The 25,943-nt window shown below is 40.5% G+C and overlaps 1 protein-coding gene across 12 annotated transcripts in view; it reads left to right on the top strand.

Annotated features, from left to right (window-relative positions):
• LOC124306819 (ephrin type-A receptor 4) overlaps window positions 1–25,943 on the top strand; it is a 167,805-nt gene that overhangs the window by 113,788 nt on the left and 28,074 nt on the right. For all 12 annotated transcript variants that reach the window (XM_046767859.1, XM_046767856.1, XM_046767861.1 and 9 more), the window contains exons 4-8: window positions 14,989–15,274; window positions 15,958–16,494; window positions 18,278–18,438; window positions 20,512–20,776; window positions 25,174–25,362. In XM_046767859.1, the coding sequence (XP_046623815.1) occupies window positions 14,989–15,274; window positions 15,958–16,494; window positions 18,278–18,438; window positions 20,512–20,776; window positions 25,174–25,362 (1,438 nt within the window). The remainder of the gene's footprint in view (window positions 1–14,988; window positions 15,275–15,957; window positions 16,495–18,277; window positions 18,439–20,511; window positions 20,777–25,173; window positions 25,363–25,943) is intronic.

A 25,943-nucleotide genomic window follows, 5' to 3' on the forward strand; every position in this document is an offset into this window, starting at 1 on the left:
ACGTGAATTCGTCCTTTGACGGTCCAATTTCAGTGTATCCAACGCCCGCGCTGAACGTTTCAGGGATCCCGTGGAATGGCGAGCAGCCCTTCTTCCCTCGTAGTCATTCCCCTCGATTCAGCCTCCCAGCTATAATACGGTGCTGCAGGACACAGAGAAGCGGACGCTGACGTTGAAAGAATATTTACTCGAATTACTAAACTTCAATTCAAATCTCTAGTCAAGTTAAGATCCAGGCGATAATTGTACGTGGATAATGTTGAACGGACGAATTTATTCACTCCGTAAATGATCCAGAAATTTAGTAAATTACGTTTAAGATTCAACAAACTATCAGGCTAAACGATATAATTCTCGTCTTTGAAAATCTGCGAAGAAACTTGTCGAGTTTTTTTCGAAGTTCTATGGATTCATTGCAAGCCCGTATGCATAACGCTAAATATTGCAGGTTAACCAGTTCTCGGTGCGAATTCGGTAAACCGAGGGAAAACGGTTAAACTTGACAGGCTCTGTGACCGACTGCGCATGCACACAATAATTGAACTCTATTGGTCGGCAAGACGTACCGAAGCGTTAGTTTCGTCCGTAAGGCAGGGGAGCCAACCTACTCGAAACGAGGCTCGAGGTGCTAAACTCTTCTGCGACAATTGGCGGATTGAAATTATATTTTTATGATAACCAGTAAGTAGCAGTCGTTGGTAATCAGCGAATTAATAACAAAATTTCGCTAAGCTTTCTCGAATCACTAAGTCAACGATTTTACATCTCTTTAACCTAAAAAAAAAAATTCGCATCACCCACATAACCTTTACAAGCGACGTTTGTAACTCGAAGCTTCAGATGGCTAGCCTGTATGAAACTCCGACAAAGTTCCCGCACTCGGACGCTCAACCTGGTAAGTTTCATCATTTCCTCTTGGTATAAAAAATGAGTTATCGCCACTGGTCCGGTCACTATAAAAAGATCCCAATCACGTGAAAATATAGTTTTATCATTTTCCGAGAGTACTCGATATCTTTCAGGGTCTCTAATAGCGTACGTATAAGATGCGTAAAAATGTATATCATTCGGTCGTGTGTATGTCTCCTGCGCGACCGAAACTCCTCCGCCAGGCCTCCTCCTTCTCCTTCTCCTCTTCCACCTCCGAAAAGAGAATATTAATGCCTCTCATATTTTATACGACCACTTGGGCCGCATGTATGCTCGTGCGCTCGTGCGCTCTGGATGAGCAGTTATGCCTAGAGTGCACCGCCCGTATACGGGCCTCTCGCCTACTATTAGGGGCCAGAAGTACACATGTGTGCGTGTAGGGTGTAGGTGAGATCCTTATCGGCGAGACAATGACAAAACGAGCGAAGACGAAAATACGTAGAGGAGTTAATTCGGCGTCCGGTTGCCGCTGCAAGGAGGAGGGAACGCGGCTCTTCGCATCGCCCCTGCGCCTGCATTACCGGCGACAGCAGTTATGGACTCATTCGAGGTCATAACCAAGGTTGCGTTAACGTTGCTAGCCTGTGTGTAGCGGAGGGTTGAGGACGGGTGACGTCGAGTGACGTCGAGGGGGTCGGAGGCTTATCAAATAACTTATTAACTGTAATTTTGTCCACGACGCGAGCCGACTGAAGATAATTCCAACGATGTGCGAACCCTTCTTTTCCACATATTTTTTCTTATTTTTCGATTCCGGTTTTTTTTTTACCCAGGGGAAAACAAGGCCCGTTTACCTGTACAGCTAGATTCATACGGTTGCGTATGCCTGTTTTTATCTACGCGTATATGTACATGTACATATAATATAATGTAATATGTAATGTATGTAACATGTATATTGTATTTATAATGTGTATATAATGTATATATTATCTCACCACCCCTAACCCATCTTTCAATATCTTTGCTTCATTACCTTCGTTAAAATGAGACAAAGGCTCGCGCCACCGCCCTCCTTAATAAGGCTTGAAAACTTGCCAACGATACGAGACTGGTATATTATTTTTGGTCTGGCCCGGGGGAAAAAAACTGTTCCAGTCGTTCAAACATCTTATCATGTTGATAAGGTAAAACAAGCATAGTCCGAAAAGTAGAGAGTAAAATTGATGACAGAGCAAAAAATAGACCAACACAAACATGGTTTGGGAATACGGCTAATAGTAAAATAATAATTTGACAGATAAAGCGATGTTTTTGAATTATTGGTGCTTAAAATCTCGAACGTGTGAAACATCCTTATCGCTAGCGTTTAGTTCAATTCATCCCACGGCAGTAAAGATACGACGAAGTGCTCTATAGCAAACAGGTACCGAATGAAGTCCAGAAAAATGTTGAGGACCGAAGATGCTGGAATGCCAAACGTTCATTGTCAGCGGAATTTATAGAGAATCATTATTCACAAGTTTCCGATAAACATTTGTTACTGTGTTTAATCAATTTTTTGTTCGACGATGTCTCGCGAACGAATAAGCCGATTTTTATGCCTTTCACCTGAATCATCAATGCGATGTTTCCTAATCTATAACTGATTGGATTTTCATTAAAATCGGTCGATTTATCATCGAATTAGTTGCAAAAATCGAAATCTTTTTGTCTAAGATTTTTACTATCGCAAATAATTGCAAGTTCTAGGACTGGTCCTGTTAGCCCAGTTGATTCTTCTTGTTTTCCACAAAAACCTAGACATACACACTTACGTAAAAATTCCCAAATCTAATTTCTGCTGCAATAGTGATTTTATAAAAATATAAAGTTTTAGGAAATAACCATTAATATGCAATAAATGTTTAAATATTTTTGCAGTTGTAGTTTTTCAAATCTTGCAACGGATTTTGGTCATCAGAAAATGACAATGCCATGTTGGGTTAAACATGGACATCAAATAGCCACGGGAAACGGTTCTAGTAGCATACTTCAGGACATCATAAATAGATAGACATGAATAGGTCGTGTTGCACCTATGGACTCCGGGACCGATTCGTGTAGCGATGTGCATAAATAAACGTAGAATAACCGGATCGAAAATTTTTGGGATTACACAGTGACCCGTCAAAGTCAGACGGAGCGTTTATCCTGTGCACGGGAAACACGACAGAGGTGCGTGCGTTTTGGTCATATGCGTACGTGAACAAGCTACCACCCAATGTAAACCCTCGAGGGTCAATAATTTAGAGCGTCAACTATAAACACTAAACCCAATATCTCCCGAGTGCTTCGCGTCGACACGTACGCGGCGCCAACTGTTATATAAGTCTACACAACCAACCGACCCGCGATATTTGCGCACGGTGTGCTCTGCGCTGTTGTGCGCGGGGCGCTTGCGATTAGTTTTCCCGATCACGTTCGTCGCACCCGAATTAACTTCGTCTCCCCCAAAAGTGAGAGGAGGAAAGGTCGACTCTCCGGAGGCTCTGACCTTCGTCCCTGGGATTGGACACCTCCTGAAATTGAAGCTGGATCCGTCATTTCGGGACAACAATAGCCGGACAACACCGTCCGGGAGGATGAATCATCGCTGGTACATGCCAGAGCAGTCTGTCGTCCCGAAGCCCAACGCCCTGCAGCCATATACCTACTCCTTCTTCTGGACCCCCAGAGGGTAGACGCCTTTGATTATCATTTCTCCGCCCCGTTCGGTACAATCAATGCCGCCCGGGTACCAACGCTCCTCCGCATACACAATCAGCTTAATTACGCACCTGGATGTCCCAATTTTTTTCAACATTTTGTTCCTTTCTCTCGTTCATCAGACGATATCTCGAAATGCGGCTGTCTTACAGATTCTTCAACTTTAGACAAACCCTTTACCGCTGCTTTGACCCTTCTCCTTTTTCATCGATCCTCTCGGTTTCCTGTAGGTACTATACCTACAGTATCAGACCTTCGGATCGAGCTGTTTCGTTATACTGTATACTCTCGCGTGGGTACGATGGAGGTTACTGTCCAATTTCAGCCATAATTCAATGCTGTTGAATTTACGCGCGACTGCTGTGCAGCGAAATATATTTGGCACACTGCTGAGGAAAATCAAAAATAGAGCCGCAGGTGTAGCAGTTTACGGATGGATGCGAGTACGAACTTTACCGGAGAAATGTTTAATACAGTATCGCTTCGCAGAGTTGTTTCTGTGCAAAGCTGCGCCAAGTTGTAGAGTGCTTGATAGATTGCATATTTGAGAATAGTGAATATTTCTGATGCACAATAATTATGTCAATTTTGTAAAACATTCAGAATGCTACCTTTACTCAGAGTATCATTTGCAGCCACTTCATCAGCGGATTGATGGTTTTTCTTATCTTGATTGGGATAACTCGTAGTCTATAATCAATTTGTTTGTATCACTACTGCATAGTTGGACATGTACTCAAATTTTTAATCTACAGTTTCGTAGTTTTGAAAATTTAGAGTACCGAGTTTCCACTAATGGATGAACATTTTTTTTTTTTGAATAATGCAGCAGTTGCTCCGAACGACATCGGACGAAAATAAACGAAATGTGGGAGTATCTGAATGGTAGTACGAACCTATTAGATCCATCCCAACCAGCTCAACCATTATAAAAACCTGCGCACAGTTTTTCAAAATGATGTACCGGTGCAGCGGTGTAAACACGGTACTGTGATTAAGAACGTATGCAAGTATCTACGAATAAATGGCGGAGTTCGATTGTTTTTGTACCTGATAGGGATTAAACATTAAAATGAACTTTACCACAAGTGTACTCAAACATTACACAATGATACTTATCTGAATCATGATAAGTGAGGCTATGAGACATGATAATTCATACTGGCACACAGTTTTTATTCGACAAAGAATAATCTAAGGTCTCAGAAACAGCACTCCCAACGTCAAAAGTACAGTGTACCGTGATATGACTTTTCCATCATCAACTGAGATTTCCTGCAAATAAAACAGCGTAAGTATTGGTAAGGGAAAATTCGTGTACCGATCAAGAGTTGATACGTCGTACACTATACACGTGAACTCAAATTTCGAATCATTGACCAAATGGTTGGGGTAGTAGCTGAGCCTTTTCGTCAAGTTCTGGAACAAATTTTCTGATTTGCCATGACTGGTTTTTGGGCACTTGAATGCCAACATTCCGAAGAGTGTATTGCCTGGGCTACAGACGTTAACAAACAAAAGAAAATCACGTCGTTGGTTAATTTGTATTATGTGACACTTGACGTCTGTACTGCCATTTCTGACAAGATATCCCTGTGTGGCTGTAGAGTCCGCATCAGCTGTCAAGAAATATCTTCCCAGTCTGTATTATTCTTCGAAATTCTGAAAAAGAGCCCGATTGGGGACCAATTATAATAAAGGCGCCGTTCTTGGTCAGGGATAAACTGCAGTTTCCGTCGATCGACGACGGAGCCGGGGGCATATTTTGGGGCGAGAAATGGGATCGAGCTCCCCTACACATCAAGTCAAGTAATTGACTATATAATGGATTCCAAAGAGTGCAATACGTCAAAGTGACGCGTCGCGTGGGGGCGATCGGTCCGCACCATCGTGCTCCGCGTCCTCTATATTAAATCCCGTACATAGATCCTCTGCCGTACGTACAATGCGAGCTCGCGACTAATTCGTGATGATTTTACAAATGGGAAACAGCCCTTCTTTCCCTCCGCTCGTACTACACGTGATCAGGGGTGGCTTACGGAAGGCTCCCGCATCCGAGAGGGAGGGAGCCGACTTTTGCGTCATTTGGAATTTCGAATTAGCATTTCGATAATCCACTCCAATTAACGCCTGTAGAAAGCCATGTAAAAAATTACATTTCTCATGCCATGGGATACTGTTCTCGAATCAGAATAATTATAGCAATGTGGCGTGCATTGCCATACCAACGTTTTAAGTAAGATGCCATATTTTGTTTTCGATACGGTTACCAGTTATCCGTTTGATCCTGAGAATCATATGAGCAAGGTATACGTGTCTAAACATTTCTTGTCAACTATTTCCATGAATTTTTATGTGCGAGAAATGATGGTTTAAGCACTAAAAATAACGGATTACAGCCAACCGGGGTTCTTACTGGATCGGCATCGAAACAATTGCAAGCAACAATTTTACACAAAACGATTATTTTTTATTTGTCTCATGCAGTTCGTAGCTCGTCAAAAAATAGCAAAAACATTGTACGATCCCTCGATTATTAGGAGCATCGAGCAGGACGCTTCCACGAGCGTGTAATTCGCACTCCACGATATTCTTCCTCTTTCGCGTTTTCTCCCTTCAGAGCGCTTAGCAGTCGCCGGTTCTCTTTCGTGGGCTTCTCATCGACTTTCTCCCATCTTTCGTGTCTTCGAATTCTTTTCGGGCTCTCAGCTGTCGGAGACTCTTACGGCACCTCTTCGGCAACGGGAACAATAGGGTCGAGACTCCCCCCCCCCTCGCCCTTCGCGGCTCTTCGTCCGAAGTAATTTCGCGCTCAAATTGCTTTTCAACCGATCCCCGAGCTGTACTGTCCACCCCAATCTCGCCAAGATATTGACTTTCATCTTGTAAGAATACTACCGTGTTCTCAGCGATGGCGGCGCGACGGCGGTGCACTTTTCGCGCGGTGCTGGAAACCCTTCAGATTTCATCTTTATTCCTTTTTTCTTCTCTATCTCCCTTCTCCTTTAGCTTCTTTTTCGAAATTGCTCAGTAGCCCGGAAAATGCAATTGCACGAACGCATCCAATTCCGGATGACACGAAGGGACGTCACGCGACAGACGTTATGTAATGGTGTGTGTTGCGTAGATGCCTTATACCTACCTTCACATCCGAAATTCTGCGTCAAGTTCATAGAAATCTCATCAAACTATATATAAATATCGTTTACATCACAGAATTCCGCAGAATTATACCGGCAGGTTTTCTTCAAAGTACTTGTTGGAAACGCGCGCGATTCGACTTCCTTAATTTTGATTGGATGACATCCGTTCTCCCAGCCTGAAGCAAAACTTCGCCGACAAGAACAAACTCCCTAGAATCGCTCGTTTGACAAGCGATAGCCAACCCTAACCTTTCACCTACTAAGAATCGCCGGGTCACAGCGCGTCCTTATCCACTAGGCATTGATCATTCCGCCTGTCATGTTGGTAACATTTTTATGAAGTTGGCTACACTTATAAACTAGACGATTTGCAGTTTTCAAGCAAGTCCTTTTAAGACAACTTCTCGGTATAATATAGAAATGAATGTGTGATCTGTGTTACATTCTTAAAACCGCACTTCGCGCATTCATCAGCCCCGCATTTTGTCTTCTGCTTTTCCGTTATCATTATAGCAAACAAGTGTCATATGGACGAAAAAATTCTAGGCATAAAGAGTGAAAATGCATCTATTAAGAAACTTTCAAGGTCTCTGCAAGTTTCCATTTAAAAATGTAAACCATTTCAACTCTTCGCATACCTGAGCAATAACTGCTGTGGTTTTTCAATGCGTTCATTCCTCTTGCAGTGAAGTGTAAGGCTTTCTTCATACTCGGCGTAAAGAAGTTTATTGAAGTCCTTGGCTAAGCAAAACATTACGAACAGCTAGTATTTCTTGTTACTGAAAACATTTGTATCATTGAATCGGTCACTTTCGAAGCCGCAGGTATACTCCTTGGCCGTGATTACCGCTTTAATGTCCAATGATATTCATCGCACGGCTTATATAAAGGTGCGCTGGCGAGAAATGCAAATTATTGTTGTAGCTAGAAAACAATATAATTACAGAGTCATGAATAAACTCGCATAGCTGTTTCTCGACACTTTACAGCCTTGCCTTTGCAGTTACATAAAGATGCGTCTATACGGCGCACATGCATGAACCATGGCGCGGATAATAATCCCGTAGGAAGCGCGGAGAAACGCGGAGCGCGTGGGTGAGGAGGATCAGGGCGTTCATCCCCGGAGTCAGCAGCAGCTGAGAGTTACCTAATAAATCGTTGGTTAACGTTGTGTACCCGTGGTAAAAAATGCGGCCGGTTTCACCGAGGACGAACGAACGGATGGTCAAGAGTCCACAATCGGCCAACTCTACTGAAATGACGCTATCTTCTAATTTATCCACGATTCATCATTCGGCGACAACAATTGCCGTCCGGCTGGGTTCGTTCCTGCCGGTTATGGCCTAGAAAAAGCTAACCAACAATGGGCCACCGCATCAGCTCACCGAACTCGGTGAGGAGAGGAGAGGAGAGGAGAGGAGCTTGATCTCCGCGACCAGCTTCGCTTATTGCGTGAAAACTCGACGGTCCACGCCCCCATTATCCTCTCTGTCCCTGGTTAATCCTGCGTCGCGACGGCAGCAACCGAAACTGGCCGTACACACGTGCACACACATGCACACCACGCAGGTACAGTAAGTTGTACCACATTGAGAAACGGATAAGTCAAAAGGTCTTCCAGCCCTCCCTCGGACGACCTCCGTAAAAAGCCATAAAACGAGAAGTCAGCGGACGAGGCGCATACACGAAGGATTCATGTGTGGGTAAAAAAGTTTTCGTGCGTTGAAACAGTATCGTTTCATTCGGCTTCACGTAATAATTCCGGCTGGGTTATCCCGGGGTAAGAACTGCAGTGAGGCTCTAGTTGCATATCTGTGAATGATAGCCTCAAAGATTGTGCCGCACAAATTTTGTATTAAAAAACAAAAACTCCATTCTGCAAAACATCATTTCTATCAGAGATTATAGTCATTACAGCAATTCTAAAATCAAAGAATTATTATTATAATATTATCGTATGGTTTGTCATCGTAGTAGGCTGCCTGGAAAAACCTGCAGAAATGTCATGAAACTGGATATTGAGGCTTGAATTGTTTGAAATTTCTAGGATTGCAAATTTAATTCTGGTGAGAAAGAAGCCAAAGATCATCACGCATTTATTACGTAAAGCGGATGCACCTTTCCCTGCTGCAGGATATCAGCTCGCTCGCACTAAAAATGCCAGTCACTGCGATTTCCCATGAAAGAATGTCTCAATTCCAGGGGCAGAAATCCTCAAATAAATAACATTCCTTCCCCAGGCTGCCTGTGTCATCCCATTCTATCGACCCCTGCCCTGTTTATCCAAATCTCGCTTAAAACCGCGAACCCGTCAAATGGGTCTTAAATATCGCTCTGTTTGCTCCCGCCCCTGATGCTTCACTGCTGCACATTAATATATACAGCCGCCTATAGCTGTATCCCTGCAGGCACACAGTGCACGTGTTTGTTAGACCTGGGGTAAATACTTGTATTACGATTACGTCAACTTTCGCATGCGTCAATATGGGGCGTTGGACCGTTTCCTATCCGGGGAAATTTTTTTTAATATTTTTTTTTTCCACCGGAACGGCAGTTTTTTTTTTTTTTTTTTTTTTTTTTGTTTCGCGGACTAAGAAGCCTCCCCAAGTAAAAGCTTCTTAGCTGAATTACAGGGGCAGCTCGGAATTCTGTATTTCTTGTAAATTTTGCGTACAGCTCAAACATCTTCTCGTCAATAAAACAGCTCCAGAAGTTACAAGATTTGTTTACGTAACTTCCGCAAAAAATACCGTACACATACTACGATAGAACGCGATTTACTCAGATCCTACACTCAGCAAAGAAATACTTCTGGTTTTGTTTGATTGTGAGACAAAAAGGTTTCACTTTAACATGAACCTGTCGAATAATTCACTCGGAGTAAGCGAGAACATTTTATTTGATTCCATCCAAATTTATTTCAACGCGATAAATTTTTGTTTCGAGCGGGTGGATTTTTTAATAGGTTCAATATTCAGATAAAACTTTTATCTGGGTGTATAATACTCGGCGACTTCACAGTTCATTCGTGTGATTGCGCCGCTCCATTGAAGGGTTGATTTTTTTAACAAACAGAAGTGTTTCCAAAAACTGTAACAACTTTCACGCGTCATGTCCCGGATGTGTTTGAGGGAGAATTTTAATTACAAGCCTAGTCGAAGGCGGCAGGTTGAGTCGACACATGGAACGAACGCATTCCGTAGACTCGCACCGGGACTCATTGATGCGTGAAACTGCGTGCGTGTGCGGATCGCGCAGCTCTGCAGGCGTGAGGAAAGTTATGTAGCTTCGCTGCGGTGGGTACATAAGAGCACAAGGGTCCAAGTCAATATATATTAAGATTCGCGCCACCCCATCTCGCCGACGCCCCCGAGGGCTGAGGGCCTCCACCCCCGCCCTCGCCCTCGCCTTCGTCCTTGCCCCCCAAGACCCGACACTCGCCTTGCACCCCGGACAACTTTCTGTTCGGGGTGCGGCGCGTTTTCCGCCGGCACGCCGCTGGAATTGCAATGATGGCACGATGGGAGATATTGCTGCCCGCCTTACAACCGGCCCGTCGTTTCATCCCTGTTGCTGCAGACAGGCTCGCCTGGCAGTCAGCTTGTGGAGAACCCGGCACACGATCTTCGTACATCTACTCAACCATCAGGGGTGGAGGAGACTTTATTAGCTTTATTTCTAACGGCAGTCCGCACCTATTATTGCTGACTGGCTCGCCAAAATAGGAAATATTGACCAACTGCTGGAGCCCCCTCCGTTGCAGTCCCGTAATTGTCGCGGGGAATACCTATGAAGAAAACTGCACAATGTCGCGAAGTTTTTTCTGTTTTTATACAGGACGTTTTTCTTTTTAATTACATCGATTTCATCGAGGCTGTTGCCGAGAACTCTGAGGGACGTGATTTTAGTACTTTTATTGAAAAACGGCTGCGATGCAGATTGGTATACAAGACGGAACAGCTTAACATGAAATGAACACGTTGCTGGTCGATTCATTCTATAGGAATTAGACAAAAAGGGGTTACTGTTGAAGTTTCAGAATACTTGGGGTGCTTGATTGTTAGAAAATCAAATTTCCAAACTACGAGAAAGGAACACATTGCGAGACATAATCTCTTTTATTTTGTAGAAAATATCAAGAGTGACAAGTATTCTAATTATACAATTTAATATAATACAACATTCAATTTTATAAACGTGACAAATACTCGTTACCCGGTATCAAAAGTCGTGAAGTAAGACCGCACGTACAACATTATACGATCAGAAGATTCAACAACACATACGGCAATGCAACGAAAAACTTCTACGTTCCAACGGCAATGAACAGCATGTCGGTAAATCTAGGAGACGTCGTCAGCTACAACGCACTGAATACGAAACTACGAAGACAATACGCGGAAAAAGACGAGGAATAAAAAATGAAAACAATAAAACATAGCGTAGAACACACAAATAAACGCGACAATTATACAGATAGGAATCGCCTCATATCGCAACCTCGCACACAATACAAAAATAAAATATGACAACTCACACATCCAACAAGATGATAATCTCCCTCAAATAACCCTGATACTGTTATATCTCACTTGAATAAAAAAAAAATTATTATTATTATTTTTATACATTCTTACAAGTTTCTTTCCGCAACCACAATAATGCACAGGAAAACACCAATCTCTAATTGAACAGTATAGATTCTCGTAAGAAGTTACGTTTTCAACTCAACGCGACTATTTGAAAAATTGGCATAGAAATCGATCAATTGCTTTTCTACTTCTTTCAAATATACGTGTATAGAAAATTGCCCGAATTAGATAAAACGGTTTTTGTTTGGATTTGGAAGCAACCTCAGTCCACGTCAAGGCCTTTGTTTCTGAATCCATGTATTGGAGACCAGCCGACCGCCCGATCATAACAACTCTCTAACGATCACCAACATCGATCGCACGACAACAATCGGTAATCCGATTTTGAACGACGAAACACAGCTCACAATCAGATCACATTCTGTGTTCGGTGGTGAGCGAGTGCGGTTGTACGATCTGGAGCTACACTAGATTTGCTATCGGCGTTTACCATTCTATTCAATCCCGGCTATCTTTTTTGATTACCCTTGTTTTCAATTACGAGGTTTTCTTTCCCTTTCGACTGTGAGTTCAACCCGGATAATTTATCTTATTTCCATTTAGCTACCTTATTCTGTCCACTTTCATTTAGTTTGAAAGGCCAGTGCTCTCATTGAGAGACCAGTTCTCTCTGTGGATTTGAGAGCCCGGTGCTTTCATTGAGAGATCTGTGCTCTCTGTGAGTGTCAAGAGACCAGTGCTCTTGATGCGTGTTATTACTTACACTAAAGCCTATCTTGCTATTATCATAATAAGTATTATCTTCACCATTCAATACAATGTACCTCCAGTATCGAGCGTTGTCGTACCAACACCGGAAATAAAGTTTATTTTCTACTCCAAACAGACAGCTTTATACGTCTCGATGAAATATTTATCCCTCTTGTACAATAGTTTCAGATTCTGCCTGCACATGTTTAATGTTCGGTATTTGGCAAGCTCATACCTGATTCAAGGGATAACGCAAATCATTTGTAGGTTTTTACGCATTTGCCGCATCATTCGTAAGTAGTAGTCAAAAACCTATATCGTTTTACGTATCCGCGTGTTATTATATGAGCGATTCGGGGTGTCCCTGAGATCGTTTTCGCTTTTAGACTGTATACGTGTAGCTATATAAACCGTACCACGTCGTGTTCACTAACGCGGCAAATATGCCAGCTGCTGCCAGTGCTGTTGCTGGTTCTGCTGCTGCATTTGCGGTGAAAATTTGCATTTACAGTGTCGGGGTACAGGAGGAAATTGACTCGCTCTCTAGCGCGAAATGATTGTAGTTATATGTACATATTCTGGGTGAAAATGAACAAAGAAGAATAAAATATGCACGGCTTAGTTCGTGTTGACAGTGCGGGGATGGAAAATCTTACATGCGTCCATCTTTGATGTCACCATTCATGTGAATAACTCCTTGGATGCAGGGAAAATGGAATTGGAAATTAGGGCAACATATTTGTTTGCTGGGACAAAGTCTAATATCATTGTTTTCTCTAGAAAAAGTCCTCCATTAAATTATAGGATTCTTAGCTTGACTCTTAAGAGATTTCTCGCAACTGGTAACTTTTCTCCATTTAAATAAAATGTCAAAAAGCTTATCACGTATTCTAGTTTCTGCGCAGTATTTTCCAAAATAATAATAGATATAGTCTCACATGGATGTAATCGTGAAGGTAATTCAATTATCTTGAAAAATGAAGATGGATTTTTTTACCACGCATTAGAAAAAATCGTTACCTTTTATACCTTTTGCTTCAAATGGCGGTCGAAGCCAAATTTTCCAGGTGTACGCAAGCAATTATGTGTGATTACGGACATTAAAATGAATGTGTCAACTGTGAAACGTTACTACACGGCTATTTTGGAAAATTATGCGAAGGAACTGAAATAAGCGTACCTTTTACCCGTTGTTAGAATGGAAAAGAGACACATGGAATGAGGCACCTCTTGGTCCTTGATTTGAAATGGTCTGAGGGGGAAAAAAATTTTCAGTTCTTTGACGTATGAACAATTACAAATATTGGGATTAGGAAAGATGCTGTTTTTCAGGATGAACAGAACGAGCAATAGAAAGAAAAAAACAACCGTTTTGCTAAGCTTGCGAAATTTCAACTAATGGGGTAAAAATATTCGCGGGCTGTGAGAAATGGTTCCTTTTTTCTTCTTCGTGATGTAACATTTCTTCACGCCTTTCTTATAACGCACACACGACACGCGATTCCCTCTCAATTTTAACGAAGCGCACGCAAAAGTTATTTCGAAAACGGACGACCTGCCTGACTGCAACCGTGTTATGACAGGGTGAGGAAAAAAATTACCTTATCGTTTTAGTCCCTCGACACACCGATCCCTGGTTATTCGCATTCACACTCACTTCTAGCTATATGTAGATGTATACTGGACGCAGTTCAGGCTAGCGTGTATATATGTGCACGCCTCGAGGTATCCGCGAAAGCGAATAACTAGAGGAAGAAGGAGAAGAAGATAAGATGGAATTTACTTACTTTATTCACTTCTTTTTTTTCTGCAAGAGAGAAATATTTCAAATTCCTTTAACGTATTTTTAGTGCCGCAAGTTAAGGGCGTAAATTTAAAGCCGAGTTATTTCGGATCACAATAAAATGCGGGGAGGCTTAATATATATATATATATATATATATATATGTATACGTAGTACATACCTCTAATGCCTAACCTGATGTGCAGCCCCATGGATCACATATATTATATACGTACACCATATCTATGTTACGGGGATGAAAAACTAATTTAACTTTATTGCGGCAAATTTTATATCGGTCGTAAAAAAACAATTATTTTCTTCTCTGTTATTTTGTTTCCATTTCTGCTTTCTATCGAGAAATTTTTGCTACCTACAACGGAACTTACAAAAGTGGAAAAAGCCCCCGCCCGCGAATTTTTGCACTTGTCGCTGTAATAAACGTCGGCTCGAAAACTAAGCCCGCTATTTAATCATACCCGTCATTAACGTGCTTTGATTTATTTCAAAATCGAAACACTTTGCAATCCTCAGCTCTCGCCTTAATGGCATTTAAACAAAACTGTGAACCACGAGTTTGGAGTTTTTACCTTTTTAATATCCTCATCTTTACGCTCAACATTTTACTTTGAACACGCCTCGATTAAAATTTACAACCGATCTTCCCACCCTTAAAGTGTCGTGGGAATGCGAACGGAGAAAATTTTGTTTTCTTTCCCTGCATGCACGGTGTTATAAAACATCAATAGCGTGTTGTCTTGAGTAGAGATGAAAAGAAACAAAAGTAAGAAACGGATATAAGAAATCGGGGCCACTTTTTCCAGAGCATAAATTTGAGAAAAGGCGTCGTTTAAGCCTATAAATATATCCTTAAAGTCCACAGGCAGGCATTTATCGTATAAGTATATTTACGCATACATGCACACCTTTCTGAAATACCAGTCTAATTGTAACCGAAGTTTGTGGGTTTTCGAGCAAGGAGCTGCCCTTATTTATTGGCCACGTGTTACTCGACGTGTGTACACGCTTCGGATAAGCGACGTGTCGCGTGTCCCTGCAGTGTGAGTATGGGTACGGTAACGCTGGTCGTTTCTTGTTACAGTGGGTCGAAGAGTCGTTCACGAATTTCGAAAAGGGTATAAATTGGAGAAGCTACGTAGTCTGCGACGTGGCCTACAACAACGTTAACAACTGGCTATGGACACCGTTCATAGAGAGGGGACCAGCGAACCGGATGTACATAGAAGTGAAATTCACTATTCGAGACTGCTCGCTTTTTCCTGGTAACGCTCTCAGCTGCAAGGAAACCTTCAGTCTTCTCTATTACGAATTTGACGCAGCTACCAAAGAGCCACCGCCATGGGAACCGGACAGCTACAAACTCATTGGTAACTATACGCAAGTCATTCCTCTAATCATTTTCACCACCGATTCCTTGTAAAGGCGTCTACAATTTCGTCCAATCAACTGAACAAGCAGTTTTCCGCTATTCGTACTGTTTCAATTCAGAAATTGCCTTGTACTCTTAATGTTTCGAAATCACGCCTTGGAGCCGTATGAAATATCAAATGGGAAAAATAAGATTAAGAAAAACGAGCGCTATTCTATTTCCCTGAAAACTAGCTGGCCATATTAATTTGTGGTTTTATGAAAGCGTGATAGGGACAATAATTTGTTATAACACTGTAGAAAGTTGATCTTCGCATCTCTATTGTGGTTGTAAAAAAATATTGGCCTTTTTTCAAATGGCGCATGATCCTTCGAAAAACTGCTTACCTATTCAGCAGACCTAACCCTTATGCACAAGAACCAACTGCAGTTGTGCGGAATTCCGATAAAAGTTCATGTATTACTTGCCTGCCTGTTGGACAATCCATCAACCAATAAACTGCAATTGTGTAATGTAACGATTAAATCAAGCTGGTGCAGGCCTGTGTTTTATCCAGAGGTCTTGAGTGTTTAAAAATCGATTTTGTACGAATGAATGTTAATTAACCTATTTCACCGTGATCCATCGTTAAGCTCTTACGAGCCTGTTTTAAAAGGCAACCTGTAATTTCCTCCTCCTCAGGTCGAATCGCCGCTGGAGAGGGTAGATTCAACACAAACACCCAGGAGATAATAAACACAGAAGTGAAGTCGATACCGGTAACGAAGAAGGGTGTATACTTCGCGTTCCGGGATCAGGGCGCCTGTATATCTATACTGGCAATAAAAGTCTACTACATTAGCTGCCCGGAAGTGAGCGTCAACTTTGCTCACTTCCCGGCAACGCCGACTGGAAGAGAAGTCAGTCAGATCGAGCAGTCGGTCGGTACCTGCGTTGCTAACGCGGTGAAAATCGATCAGCCAACTTTCCTCTGCAAAGGAGATGGGAAATGGTATCTCTCAGCGGGTGCCTGTCATTGCAAACCCGGTTATCAGGCCGACGTTGAGAAACAACAGTGCAGCGAGTGCCCTATTGGGAAATTCAAGTTCGAGGCTGGTTCTCAGAGCTGCGAACCGTGCCCGGCTCACAGCAAAGCTCCGGATTACGGATTCACAGAGTGTCGATGTGACGCCGGCTACTTCAGGGCTGGAAAGGACCCCAAGAACATGCCGTGCACTCGTAAGTATATCTCTCGACACAATTAGATTTAAAGGTGAAAGGGAATCCTGGTCACTTCGATGAAACGTGCAAAAAAATGTATGTTTGCCAAGAACGGAGTTTCAAATCACTCGAAAGCAATCAAAACACAATTAATACGCGTGTTTTGAACCTACCTATGTTCGGTTCTCATTGTTTGTACACGATCGTTTTCCTTAAGTTGCAACATTCTTTTCCACTGTCATTCAAATTCACGTTAAATCCCTAAAAATCATTCGAGTGTTTCCGAAGTCCTTCGAATTTCCAGCCCCCTTCGTTGGCATATTTCTATTGGAAAATTACAACCGATCAATCGGGTGATAACCGCGAGTGCAAAATATAATTGTAACCTTCAACGTTCAAGTTTTGCGTTCATTTGTCAAGTTTCAAAATTTGACGAAATTATAGTTGATATTGTACGTACATCTTCATCAGCTCCTCCCATGCACTTTCCGAGCCAATGAACTTTGACACGGAAGGTACTAGCTAGCAAACTGTATACATATCGCAAACTAATCGATGATGGATATTGCTGATCCAATTAGTAGAGGCTAATTCGCAAATTCGACGAAGCTACTCTATCTGATCTGTACAATAGAGTTTCATCTGCTCAACGAAGCGACGGTAATAACGTTATTGGGCAATATTGTATCGTTGAAAATAAAATTGTACTAGTATTTTCGCTACAAAATCGTCAAGCCTTGTATAATATATAACACTTGTGACATATTTGTTTCGTCGAGAAAGATTTTTTTTTTTCATCTATTGTAAAAAACGGTGTATTCAACTCTGTGCAAGTCAACATCACTGGATAAATGTATAAGTGGTCTTTGAATATTTCTTGGAAATATTCTCTGAAACTCGTTGACAACGTTTACCATTAATAATTATCGGTTTGCTTTACGTGCCAAGTTTTTCACCGTAGCTCAGGTCATTAGAACCAAGGCTTTTAGAATGAGATCCTGCACTATGAGCGTTTTTCCTAACCTACGGCGGCGCTACTTCGCTAGGTACATAGTCTAACCTGAGCTTACGGCTGCCGTAGGCAAGGTAGTCAAGTGAGAAGTTCGTTTGATCTTGAATTTTGCCGACAACCGAGTATTTCAACAGCACAATCGATTCAAGTTTCCGCTTACATTTATCCTACCATCACCTTTTATACGGAATGTGTTATAACTTGCTGAATTTTTCACGGAACTACGAAGCTGCAGGTTCTTTTATGAACTTTGTTCCAGTAGAATAATTTGACCATGGGTTTAACCATCGAGGTACGAAGTAGTGTCCTACCTTCGAGTCACTTCACGAATCCAAAGACTAATTGAATCCGAATGAGTCAAGTATTTCCAACGAGGTCATTTGAGTTCACGTTCCTTCAAGTGAATTCCAAGTGTACATCTAACTTCAAGTTTGATCAACCCCTTAATTTTCAGCGATAATTAAAACTAGTTGCGAAAAAGTTTGTACATGAGCATCCAACAACATTGAAATGATTCTTGACTAAGCCTTACGTTGGTACTTGGTTGTCAGTAAACTCCTTATTCCAAATTTCCGGTTCATTTGTCAGTTTAAAAGTATGAGACGGATAAAGATTGCCAGGGATATCACGGCGTGAAATTGCGCGTATACGAGAGTTTATATCCCTAATCCGCGGTGCTAAAGGCACCTGCGTATACATATATGTTGTCACGTCGACATCCAGGCGAAGAGAATGAAAACGCCGTTCCGAATCAGTGTTTAATAATTTTCGTTTATCCTTATTTGACAGAACCCCCGTCAGCGCCGCAAAATCTGACAGTCAATTTTGTGGATCAATCTACGGTAATCCTCTCGTGGAACTCCCCACACGTGCAGGGTGAAAGGTCCGACACAACTTATAGAGTGGTTTGTGACGCCTGCAGCAACGGGGTCAAGTACATTCCAAACACCGTGAGTATCGGAAACTTTCAAGTACTTATCGTGGAAGTGGAAAAAGCTGTTGAATCTGTTTTTGTGTGTCATCTCACCCACAATATTCCAATGTACATTTTTATGTCTATATATAAAACATATCCAGACCACTACTGTTGAAAAAAAACCATTGAACCCACACTGACAGGTATATTATGTTATACCTACCTTGCCTTACTACCAGAAAAGTTGGAAACGACCTTTTCTTCATCCATTGAATTAATTCAACAGAGTGCCTGACGAATTAAAAAAAAAAATCGCATGCACCAATATAGGCCAATGTGAAAAAACTTTTATGCCGCATGATAGGGACTTTTCAAAATTCGTAATAGCCGTGTTGTTGAACATCTTTTAACCCTTTCATATCTCGGCTGTTTTTCCGTGAAAGACACGACTTTCCGATTTCGAGGTCTTATTGTCAGATTATTCAAAGAAGGAATATTTAAATAATCAATACTTTTTATGCTGCATATTTTTTTAGACTTAGTCGAGATTTTTTCAACATTTGTATAATATTGTAAAAAATTGTACGTTGGATATAAAAAAAAGGCCTTTTCTAGTTTCAGCAATCAGTTCTTGTGATTTTACTATTGAATTGTATACTCCAATCCGCCATTTCAATGATTATTTGAATAATGTAGTACATTAAAGATGTCATTAAAACAATATTTACTAACTATACATGTATAATATTGTTTTAAGACAAATCAGTACTGCTAACATGTACTTAATAAAATCCCTAGTGAAGTACAAAATTTGTTTTAATGTCGAGTTACCTAAAATATAGCAACTTCCAAAAAAAAAAAAATATAAAAAAAAACCCAAACAAACGAACATATCAACTAGATATTGTAGAAACAGATTCATCTCTCTCGGTATTAATTTTATCATGGTATTCTCGGCGTCAACACAGGTGTGTACGGCCGGCGTATTATATAAAAATTCTTTCTTTCAATAATAGTCTTGCAGCTATTTCAAAATTGGAAATACTAGTACCTTTTACCCTTCTCGGCAGTAAAAAGGTATAAAAGTTTATTATCACGCTGTTATACTCGGAAAACAAATCCATCGTAATGACGAGGGGAAAGTGTAGCGGGGGCTAATGGCCGCCATTGGTCGATTAGTGGTCTACCTCGCAATTTCAGTCCCCGCGTTCAGTCGACGACCGGATCCGGTGAATTTCCAAATATTGGTTTTTTTTTAGCACTCTTCGTAGCAACAAAGCTGAATACCGGCGACATCTCCTATTTCAAAACATTCAACCGACCGTTTATTTCAAAGAAATTTTCCTGTCCTCTAAACGTTACAGTCCCACCATTGCATTCATGAATATCCAATCAGCTTTCGTAATAATTAAAGGGAACATAACATGATCTCCCCGAAATACTAATTTTATGAAATTCAAATTCCAAAACTAACAAATTTTCTCCCGTCTGTAGTTTCAAATTGAAAGAATCAGAGTAATTTAGAATACTCGAAGGGTTGTTTCAACGATTCTCGAAAATTGAGCGACGCACTCTGTGTACTCTATCCTTGACGAGAATATGCAAATTATCTGTCCGGGTAAGGCAATTGGTGATCTAGAAAATTATGGTTAATTATGAACAATTTTAATTCCTTCATTTTAGTCTACAAAAAGCTTCTTAGTTGGCTGAAACCGAATTTAATATCACATCTCCAAAACTCCGAATAGTGAGTTTTACTTGTTCAAAATAATGAAGCAAAATTCAAAAAATGACCTTACTCGTTTGGCAAAACTTTGTCCTACCGAACCGGCTCTGATGTCGTCAATTTCGCGAATTCAGAAATGTGAACTTTGTGAATATGTTCTTCAAGTAATACGCTATTTATTCATGCAAATAAAGAGTTTTTGTCTTCTTCACCAATCGCACCGCCTCCACTCTTTTTTCGAACGCCAATGAGTGTTAAACTTTTTGAATAAACGAATGCATAATGGGAGAAAACCATGTTTATGATTACGATAAGATAAGAATAAATTAAAATAGTTGGTCGAATGGGGAGAATAATCGCACACCGTGCTTATTGTCACAGGAGATATTCAACGACACGAAAGTGACGATCACTGGATTGAACGCAGTGACAACCTACCGGTTTCAAGTATTCGCCGAGAACGGTGTTTCCCCCTTGGCCGGCACGCCGGACTACGTCGACATAACCGTTACTACGGAGGCGAGCGTCCCGAGCCTAGTCAGCAACGTAAGGTTCACCAGCGTAAAAAGTACCGAGCTGAGCATAAGCTGGGACGCTCCTATCACCGAGATCGGTGGTGACAGTGATTTGGTGGAACGATACGAAGGTGAGTTACATTCAATTTTTACTTTACACTTCTCTTCGTCCGATTTTCACATTCAAAATCAACAAATAAATCCAATGATAAAAAAAAATAAGAAAATAAACACACGTAATAATGTTTCCAAGTTGCCAAAGCGCGGTCAATCGAACCAAATTACTTCTTCGAGTGATTAACCGTTAGTCGAAAAATCGATAACCATGGAGTATGACACGTGTTTTTTTAAATTGAACTTGATGGTGTAGTTTATATATGGAGTGTAGACATTCTTCAAGGAGAGTTGCCAAGTGGATAATTTATTATTAATTAAAATCTATTATTAGAAACAACCTCTGATCAATTTCATCCTTGGACTAGCAAGCGCTGCAGGATTGATGACTTTTACGGGAAATATTATATTCACGTGCTAGAGAAGCATAATATACAGTACCCGTCCTACCTGTATTCGATACGAAAAACAGACAAGAAAACAACAGATGACTAAATTGTAAAGAGAGCAGAGTGATTTATACAACGCGAGCAAGTTTTACGCGATTTTTCATGCGTGTTTTCTGTACACAAAGTACCCGTTTCGATGACGGTAAAGTGAGTCTGCAAATGCGTATACGCGGAGTACGGAAAAGATCACTTTTAACTACTAAGAATTAAAAGTGGTCTTCTCGTGACACACTTTTGTTATATAAAGAATCGTGTGCAACAAGGAGGCAACGGTCTTTTCGCAACGCATATTTGCAATATTCCGTATTCGTCTTCGGCTCGCACAAGCATATTCGCCTTCACCTCCAGTGTGTGCTAACCTACGACTAACAACTATTGCAGTTAAAAGTGGTCTTTACTCCGCGCATGCGCATTCGCAGACTCACTCTGCGGTCATGGAGACGGGCATTTCGTTTACGGAAAACCCGCGTGATAAAACGTGTAAAACATACTCGCGTCATATAAAGGTATTTTTGTAACATCTACATAGGAAGTTAGACTTTGCGCACCGAAAAGTATGCGCGAAGCGCCCGATTCCCCTACACTCCAAGAAGCGTTAGGTAATGTTCAAAACAGTTAGGTAATGTGCATTACGATACAGCTGTCGGAGATAAACCAACGCTATCGGATATGATGAGTCGTGATTACGATCGCGTCCGCTGTGTTGCAGCAACGACCTTCGTTCAGGTTAGACTATCGCGGTTTCAATTTTATCGAGTCGAATTTCCCGTTACAGGTGTTGCAATAAATAGTATTCGATACGCGTGCGCGTATGTGATCCTCGCACTCGATTTTTGTACTTAGCGCACTCGTATCGTAATGTACTATTATCGTTACACTGGTGAGTCCCGACTGAATATATTGGCTTGCCAGATGGGTGCTGGTCACAGTTGCCGGACAGTGCGGTACTGTCGCTAGACTTGGCTAGGGTCATAAAAAGTTTGAATGCACGTTGGTATCTAAATCGTGTGCTGACGCACAACAAATCACATTGCAAATTTACGCTCGGCTCGAAAAGCCCGAGTTTTCTTTCTTGTCACGCGATACAGTATTAAAGCTCACTTACAATTAGGCATGATTTGAAGCGATTTGAAAGAAAGAAGTCTGTCCTTATAAGATTGACGCGCACGGACAATATACTTATCAGGCGTTCGCGAACAATACAGGAAAAGAAAATAGAAAAATAAGAGAAAGTCAAGAAGGACGAGAAAAGGGATCGGCAAATAGTTGCCGATAATCAAGCATAATTTTTCTCACACTTCCTCTCTCTGTTGTGTTAGTTAGACCACAGGGTATTCGTATCTTTCTATACGTACATTACACCGAACACCTTTCGCTAGGTATCACATCGGGCTGCACGAATATGCGTAGGATAGAGCTAGTATCACGAAGTCAAAGGTGAGACTGGAAACTTATTAGATTCGTGTACGTGCATCCTCGATTCTTTTCTAACTCTCCCTACCCGTCTAAATTGATGGACACTTCCGAGAACGGTACGATAAGTTTTCTTTTATTTTTTGTATTTTATTTTTTTTTGTTTCTTACTGTTGATGATTTTATTAAACACAACCGTTCTACGCATGCTTGAACTCCACGACGCATCTAGTGATTTATCACCCCGTTGAAGATGTAATACCGTTAAACAAATCGTATCTCGCACTATGTTATTCCAGCGCATAAATATTGTCCCATAATGCACATTGGGAAGTTCACTAAAACGATTTACCGAGGAGCTGCGATTTGTTACATGAAGAATTAGCTCACAAATAGCTTTTGGTTTGTGTCTTTTTTTAAATGTTTCCGCCACACTGTAGGTGACAATTTAACGGAGATATTAATTTTTTTACATATACAATATATATACCGTACACTATACAACAAATTGCAAAAATGAAATGAAGCGAAACACCCTTCGTAAATCCATTGTTATTTTATTGGCCATTATGAACGTTTGCTGTCTGCATTTGTCTTGTTGAAACGACGAGGTATCGATTTCCATCCGCCGTGTTTCTTACTCGATGAGCAGACGACGATGAACGTCTTCAGTAATTCAAGTTAGATTTATCCGCGATCGAGATGAAAAATAAGTAGCTTTCAGAAAAGTTCTCAATATGATTACGCACTGGAAAAAGATTTCCCGGAAGCCCAAGGCAAGTGCCAATACAAAGCAAATATTGCTTAGCAGCCGTCGGCCTTGTCCGTCTTACGCGGCTTTTCATTAAAAGTTAGAATATAAAATGTAAACAAATATTCTATAACTGTGCTCTGAAGAGACAAATTTCTTAATACATTGCTGAGCAGCTGTTGAAATTACGTCCGATTGAAAACGAATCTGCAACTTCTTTAGTTCGGGGTTTGAAAATGATTACAAATATTTTTTACCGAATTCGTCGAAAAAATTGCGACATTCTAGATGTAGAATTTAAAAATCTACAGATATTACGCAGGGTGTAACGATTGGAACCATTGAAAATCGTATTTACAAGGTTATAGAATAAACATTATGTTGGATTACATTGCATTTATTAGTAACCAGGATTCAGATATATTTATACTTTATACTGGTAGCAGAACCCACATAAAGACGAACCAAATTTAAGATAAACTTAACATAAAATATTTTTAACATTTATCAACAAACAAGCAGTGTGCATGTACATATATCTATGACGATGAAACACAGTGAAATCAACAATTCAAAAATTAAAGTGTTTCTTCATCCCATGCAGACGTAACGATAATTTGACCCTAACGATAACACTGATCGATTTACGAATTTAATAAACTTTACGTTTTCGATTGTTATTACCCGCAGATTGCGAAATGTCGTTATCAGAGTTCATAATTGTTGCAAAATCTGACCTTGATTTACCGCGTTCAGCGGGAATACTTACAGCAGACTAAACTGACACTCGCATTTATCTCGTACATAATCGATCTAGCGTTTAAAAACCAGCATACATCGGCGCATCGGATCAAAATCATTGGCTGACTGATGGGGCAGCCAGCGATGGCTATTAAGCTAAAAATAATCGATGTATCGATTAATCGAGTTCAAAAAAATAATCGAACACGACTCGATTAATCGGTAAAAATTAATCGATTCGTCGATTATTTTGAATTTTTTTGAAACGGTGCGTATGACACCAAAATTTTCTAAATTTCATTATGTAATCTAAATAACGGAATTTTTTTTTTTGATACTTTATAGCTTTATTTATAATATATTTCAATATCAGATGAAACTATTCATTTATCTTTTACTCATTATATCAAATAGGTATTCAGTAAGTAAGACAATGATAATAATAGAGCTTGGGGGTCAAAGCTTGGACGGGTAAATATTTCGACTGACCGATATATCGAAATTTCAAACATGTGAAAATAAAATAATCTTGATTTCCGAACAATTCATTTTTCGTTCTTTTATTTTCACATGTTTGAAATTTCGATATATCAGCCATTCGAAATATTGACCCTTCTGAGTTTTGACCCGCACCCATAATTGAAACTTGAGTCACATAAATTGATATTGTATCGCGTCGTTCGTGGTAGTAAAAAACAAAAACCGATTGTGACGAAAAATAATCTAGATGGTCGATTAATCGAGTTTGAATAATAATCGATCATACTCGATTAATTGGGAAAAAATTATCGAATTAGTCGAAAAAAAAATTAACAATGGCGTACTTTAAAAAATTGATGGTTTTTCTCAAAAACTGAAAAATTTCATAGGGCTTGACTATGAAATTTTTTTTTTGTATTCTTGTTCTGAAAATTGCATTTGAAAACAAAAAATTTAAAAAAAAAAAAAAAAAAACGTGGTGTTCAGTCCATTTTTGAAAAAGTTATGGGTAGTTGAAAAGAATTGTCGATTTGGTGTGGAACAACCCCTACCCAAGAAATACGATTAATCGATTTTGCAGTACGTTGCTATCCACGTTTTGATGAAGCCACAAACGCCACCATCGTACAAACTTCGGATCTGGCGGCAACGTTCAAAGGTCTGAAGCCGGCTACGGATTACGCGATTCAGGTGCGAGCCAAGACTACCAGAGGATGGGGCGAATACACTCCGGTTGTCTTTAAAAAAACACCTCACGCGCTGGGGCTCGGTAAGTTTCGATCACGCTCAAATTTATTGTCAAACTATAATGTTAATGAAATCATACCTACAACACGAATAATTTCTCTCGCTGTGTTGCATCCACACGATTATCATGGTACACATAGAAACGAGACCAAAATATATACATTCTTAAAAAATGAAAAGCGTGTTTAACTTTAAATATCCATATTTATTATTCAATTTAATATTTCAAAAATTATCGCAGTATTTTTCTGCATATACGGATATCACAATAGCAATCGTCTTCACAGGAATTTAAAAATTCACAGTCACGCCCTAATTTTTGTTTTTATGCAAAGTTTTACTAAAACAAGTTTGTTATCCCATGTTTGCGCCCTTCAAACATAGCCAAGTATTTTGAAGCAATTTCATTTCTTTTTTTTCTGTGTAAAACTGTTTTCCTACTTAGGAATAACTCGTCGAAATACTGTGTTGCAATAGGTAGTTGTATTTATTAAAGAACGTTGTCTAGTGGAAATGTTTATATTCAATACCTCGCTCATCTCCGTAAAACTTACCGTACGTATACACGCCAGAATTTCCCCGAATAATTAGGAAAACACGGTG

Source organism: Neodiprion virginianus, chromosome 6 (genome assembly GCF_021901495.1).
Source record: "Neodiprion virginianus isolate iyNeoVirg1 chromosome 6, iyNeoVirg1.1, whole genome shotgun sequence".
In the NCBI taxonomy this organism is placed as follows: Eukaryota; Metazoa; Arthropoda; class Insecta; order Hymenoptera; family Diprionidae; genus Neodiprion; species Neodiprion virginianus.